At 44.4% G+C, this 6,071-nt stretch overlaps 1 protein-coding gene across 1 annotated transcript; it reads left to right on the top strand.

Moving 5' to 3' along the window:
• The first annotated feature begins 540 nt into the window (after positions 1–540).
• Positions 541–1,822, top strand: LOC100278021 (uncharacterized). The gene is given in 1 exon segment (NM_001151437.1): positions 541–1,822. A coding segment is annotated over 1 exon segment (840 nt). The 5' UTR covers positions 541–662; the 3' UTR covers positions 1,503–1,822.
• The last annotated feature ends 4,249 nt before the right edge of the window (positions 1,823–6,071 follow it).

Raw genomic sequence — 6,071 nt, 5'->3', positions numbered from 1 at the left:
GGGGGAATGGTAGTCGCTCCCGTCATTTTTCGAGCGAAACAGAGATGCAAGACAGATTGATGAGATGGAATGGAATGTGTTTCTATGGTACGACGTATTTATACTGTCGGTTGACCGCCCTTAGTTATCTTATCATTTTTTTATCTCTCTTTTGAATTGGATAAAATTTGTTAATCTTTTTTGTTGTTCAGTTAAACTCAGTAGCTATAGGTTTGCTCTCTGGACGCCAGAGCGATACACGGAGCTTGCTGTTGGACCGTCTTTAATCTCGCGTTTATATGCGATTCGAGCGACGCGCGATGAAGATCGAAAGAAACTGGTGCTAGAGATAATCCATGTCCTTACCTATGGTATGGAACCTTTTATTTTATGGTGCAAGCACACGATTATTTTATCTAATTTGATTATAAATTTAGTTGTATATGTGACCAAGACCAACCGTATTTGTATTAGTGTCTTGTTCGTATTCAAAAGAAAATATGTAATATAAAAAACAATGTATCGATCCGATTACTCCCCCTAGCAGCTACAGCTAGTTCCATTCTGTTCATTTCCACCACGGCACGGATACTGCCCCCGCCGCCTCATTGGGACTCCTCATTGAGCATTGAATAAGAACAGTTGCCGCTACAGCGCTGCTTCAGGTCGATTTGAGGAGGAAGATGGAGATCCTCGAATCGACCCTGTTGGGCGAGTTCATCGGCTTCATCAAGGGGAACTGGTCAGCGCACTCGCGGGTTGACCAGCGCCGGCGCCGCCTGCGCCAGCTGGTCTCGAAGGTGCGCATGGTGGTGGACGCCGCCGAGGGCAATGCGGGGGCGGCCGTGCGGGACGAGTCGTTCTCGGCCTGGCTGCAGGTGCTCCGATCCGAGGCGCTGCGGGGGCAGGAGGTGCTCGACGCCGCGGGCCGCGCCGCGGCCGTCGCGAGCTCCGCCCGCCGCTTCCTCGCGGGCTTCAGGGCGCTCTTCGTCTGCAGCGACGAGGTGGACCGCCTCACGGAGGCCGTCGAGGAGCTCGAGCGCCTGGCGGGGCCCGGCGGCGACCTCGACATGTTCGTCAGGGTCCTCAGCCTGGACGCCGCCCGGACCGCCGCCACGCAGGAGGACATGGACGTCGACGGGCGCCCGGCACCCGGCGCTCGCCACCGACGGGAGGGGAGCGGGTGCGCGGGCTCCGTCGCGGCCCTCCTCCCCTCGCCCGGCGCCAAGAGGAAGCGCGCGTGCGGCGGCGGCTCGACGTCGCGTGGCGAGGACGACGCGGTGCAGCCGCCGAAGCGGCGGCCCCTGGTGTGGATGCGGTCGCACCGGTGGCCCCCGTCCGGCTTCGGCAGGGTCTCTTCCGCACCTCGTGAGCCGCCGCCGGCGGCGTTCCCTCGCTCGCGTCGCGCCCAGACGGTGGCATTGGCGATGTCTAGGATCCGACGCCGCATCGGAAAGCCAACGACGACGAGGCACCGCCGGGAGCCCAGCCTCGGGCAGCATTTCTCGCGGATTACGTTGTAGGCGAGGAACCGACGGGGTACGCTATCGCCCATGATCTTAGTGCATTTTGCAAAATTATGGGATTCATCTAGCAATTAGTGGACGGAATTTTAGCCTACTGGTAGTTCATCTTTAAATGAATTTTGTTTAGAATCAATGAACCTAGCACTAGCAGCAGCTGCAGACTAGTAGTACTCGGTTAGTTTGTGATATTTTGGTAGATTCAAGCTACACTTGTCACTCGTGAGCTGTGACTCCAGCAGTATCAGTGCTGATTCTACTGTTGACTGGCTGTTGACTGTGACGGACCGATGGATAACGTCAGGATCTTCTTGTCGTGCTGTTTTGCTTTGCTTTGCGAGGATGATGTTGTTTCAGGCTTTCAGCTTTTCTTATCAAGCGAACTGCGTGGGTGGCACGTGCACACTTCGGTATGGAAGGAATGTAAGAGCATGTTCAAAGAGATTTTCTAAAATTTATTCATCAAATTACCATTTAATTAAATTATCATGTAAAGAGTTATTTTAGTAAAAAACGCTTTCTGAGCATTTGTATTCTCTTATAGTTTTTCTACATTTTCTTATAGTTTATCATCAAATTATCAGTTTTTTTGGAAGTATTTTTAAAGATATCATTGGAGAATATTTTTTTAACTAAAATCTATATTTCTATAAATTAGAAAGGATATAAAAATCATTTGGTGGTGATCTAACTTTTTGTTACTAAAATGTATTTAAATATATGTTTTAATATTGTTGTTCCCTATAATTTACTTAAATTTTAAATTTAGTGTATATTCAAAACTATATCATTTAGGACTATTTTTTAGATGACCGTGCAAAATACTATTTATAATATAAATTGCACTATTTATAAAGTGAAGTATGTGAGATAGAAATTGTTAAACTTCCGAAGATAACCGTATATAACCCTCAGCCTGTCATGTTTTGATCGATCATGCACATGCATGAATGAAATGACAGATCTAGTGAGAAATTTTAAAAAGAAATATCTATTTTTTTTAAAAAAATTTATTATTGAGAATATTTTTAACTAAATCTATATTTCTATAAATTAGAGGGGATATAAAAATATCATTTGCTGTTGATATGAAATTTCGTTTCATAATCAATCTTAGTTGTAACTAAATATATACATAAGCATATCAATATCTAATAGAATTAATGATAGAATTTATTTTGAGTAAAATATATTTCAATATATAAGTTTTGATACCGTTGTTTCCTAATATAATTACTTAAAACTTAAATTTAGTTCAGATTCAAAATTACATCATTTAGGACGGTTTTCCCCGAGGTCCTACTCATATAACCCTGCATAGGGATGGCAACGGGGAATTCCCCGTCGGGTTTTAGCTCCCCATCCCCGTCCCCGCGACGAAAAATTTTCCCCGCGGGGATCCCCATGAACATTTGCGGGGGACATTTCTTCCCCATCCCCGTTACCCGCGGGGATAAATCCCCATCGGGGATCCCCGTACCCGCTTAAATTATAATTAGATCATACTTCATTTTTTATTAATGTAAAACATTGTCACTTATACATATTGTTAGATGTAAAAATCATTATGTGTACATTAAAATGAACACATTTGTACAACTAGTAATCTTTTGTCAAGATAATTATTTATTTATATTATTAACTATTATCTAAAAACATCATCATATGTAAGTTTAACGGGTCCCCGCGGGGAACGGGGATGGGGAATGCTTCCCCATCTCCGTCCCCGTTTACCCGTCGGGGGAGAAATCTTCCCCATTTACATCCCCGTGGGGGAAGAAATTTCCCCATCCCCATCCCCTAATAGAGGAATTCCCCACGGGGAATCGGGGATTGGGTCCCCATTGCCATCTCTAACCCTGCAGCCTGCCATGTTTGATGGACCATATTTTGTAACTTTGACTCTGGTGAACCGGCACATGCATGCATGAAATGGCAGATCTGGCTGATTGCAACAAAAAGTACACTTTTTGCTATGTGGCCGCCAACTCGCCTGCTTTGCGAGAAAAAGGGTGCGTGCCTGCCAAGTGCCACCTCGCCTCGATCGATGGAACGACGAGTCGACCATTTCCTTGAAGGCTTGAACCCCTATCCTATGTGTTGGCTAACCTATGAAACATTATATATTTGCTAAGAAAGCACAGATACGAACTGCTATATATTACTAAGAAAACTTGTAAAATATTTTGTAGACTAATACTAAATGTATTAAAAAAATGTTATACCTTTATATATATAATAAAACGGATTTTATTTTTCTATATAATAAACATGCTTCCTCGTAATGAGTAATCATGCATCTACATCTTGTTGGGCCCATGCTTCGTTGCGCCGAAGGTCTTGCGTGAAGAAGCAGCTTCGGCTGAAATCGTCCCCAGGAAATGGCCGAAGGTTCCTTTTTATAGAGCTTCGGCGTTGCAAACCGACATAAAGATAGAATGACCTTTTTATCCATAGAGGTCTAAGATAATGTTGTAAACTTTTGTAAAGGGCATAATTGTAATTCGTCACAGGCTGCGTCCTGTGTCTATAAATAGATGAACAGTACTCCCGTACTGTTCACGCTGACTTGGCATTTGCTTTTGCGTCACGCTTGTACTTTTTACCTTCTCTCAGGACCGAAGGTACATCTGTAATTTGAAATCATTTCTATTTTTCCATGTTAATAAAATAGAAATGATTCTATGATGATGCTTATATTATATTTCATGCTTTATATGAATCCTTCGTCATTACTTGTTATGTTTACGAAGGTATGTCTCTTATGACCTTCGTCCGAAACTCATTATTTCCCGAAGGGACATAATGCTTCGAAGGACGAAGGACTTTAACACTTAACACTTTTTATGTTGCCTTGTTCTTAACTCTTAGCATTTGAGAACAAGTCCCCAACACATCTCTTCTCCATCAAAGCATGAGTTTCCACGGTCGTGGCTACTGTGCGTCATGCGCTTTGCTCATAGATCTGTTTCTCTCCTGTATGTCTCACCTAACAACCAGATAAGCTTCCATGCATGTAATAGGGTAAGGTACACTTCTAAGCATATGATCGGATAAGATAGCATTGTCACGGCTCTAAAAGCTTTCCCCTCACCTTCTCTGTCTCCCATCTCGTCCTCTGCCCTTCCAATGTCAGTGTCGACCTCGCCCTTGACTACGACCGCCTATCGTGTGCTACGACCGTGAGGTCTTCGTCAGCACCCTCCCAGCATGCTTGGGCCACGAGAACCTGCGCTAGTTTGTGCCTCTCGACTCACCATGTGAGGCGATTGTTGTCACGGACGAGCGTGACGAGATGTAACAGCTCAATCTCATCACTGGAATTTGGAAACTGTCCATAGCCGTCGTCACGTTCCCCTCGTCGCCTCGCGTCGAGGGCCTCCAAGTCCATGTGGCAGAACCGCCCAATTATTCCAGCTTAAGTGTCCAAGTCACGCCTCAAAGGTCGCGACACACTTAAATCATAATAACCCGTCAGTCCCTCAGATCTAGTCTGATAAAGCCACTCATCCAGGATCAAATACCACTAACCCACTCGATGGTGAGTCACAGAGAAATACAATAAAACAGGAAACCTCAAATTAAAGTAACAGAGTTATTACACGAATCGGAGTTTTCAAGTAAACTGAATAAGTTCATAAGATAAATTACAGCGGATAGTCCATATCGTCGAAAGATGAGGAATAGGGCAAGGCCTAGCCCACTACTCCTGCTGCTTCTTAGCAGAACCGCCCGAATTATTTCAGCTTAAGTGCCCAAGTCATGCCTCAGAGGTCGTGACACACTTAAATCGGAATAACCTGTCAGTCCCTCAGATCTAGTCTGATAAAGCCACTCATCCAGGATCAAATACCACTAACCCACTCGATGGTGAGTCACAGAGGAATACAATAAAACATGAAACCTCAAATTAAAGTAACAGAGTTATTACATGAATTGGATTTTTCAAGTAAACTGAAATAAGTTCATAAGATAAATTGCAGTGGATAGTTGATATCGTCGAAAGATGAGGAATAGGGCAAGGCCTAGCCCACTACTCCTCCTGCTCCTCTCCTACTAGAATAGCATCCCACTTGACCGTTCAACCCGGTGGCAGGGTGGTAGGCCAAGTCACACCATCAACCATATCCTGAAGCGTACCTGCAAAAATTATGCTACAAGCAAGGCTGAGTATACTAATACTCAGCTAGACTTACCCGGTGTGAGGAGTCTACTCCTCTACCTCTAAACCATGCAGCTGTTTGGCTGAGGGGTTTGATTTGCCAAAAGCACTAGGTGAGTCTAAAATCAATTTTAGCTTTTCCCATTCTAGTATCATTACTTTTAGCTAAGTTTGCTCCTTCTAAGCATACATGGTAGCAATCATGTAGGAGTTGCTTGAAACCCTTAGTTGCATGAATTTAGGATTCCTTTTTGAGATGGATACTAGTATGTTAAGTCGAGTAGCTGCTTTGCTAATTAGGATCTCGGTAGAAGTCGAGTGATTTTTCTAGCACTCGCGCGAGGTCAGGAATTGATTGTATTCATCTTGATAACGGGATCTATGATGGTCTATGGATTTGGATCCAA

Source organism: Zea mays, chromosome 8 (genome assembly GCF_902167145.1).
Source record: "Zea mays cultivar B73 chromosome 8, Zm-B73-REFERENCE-NAM-5.0, whole genome shotgun sequence".
Taxonomy (NCBI): domain Eukaryota; kingdom Viridiplantae; phylum Streptophyta; class Magnoliopsida; order Poales; family Poaceae; genus Zea; species Zea mays.
The sequence above is the reverse complement of the archived record's forward strand: the minus strand, read 5'-3'. Positions and strand labels throughout refer to the sequence as shown.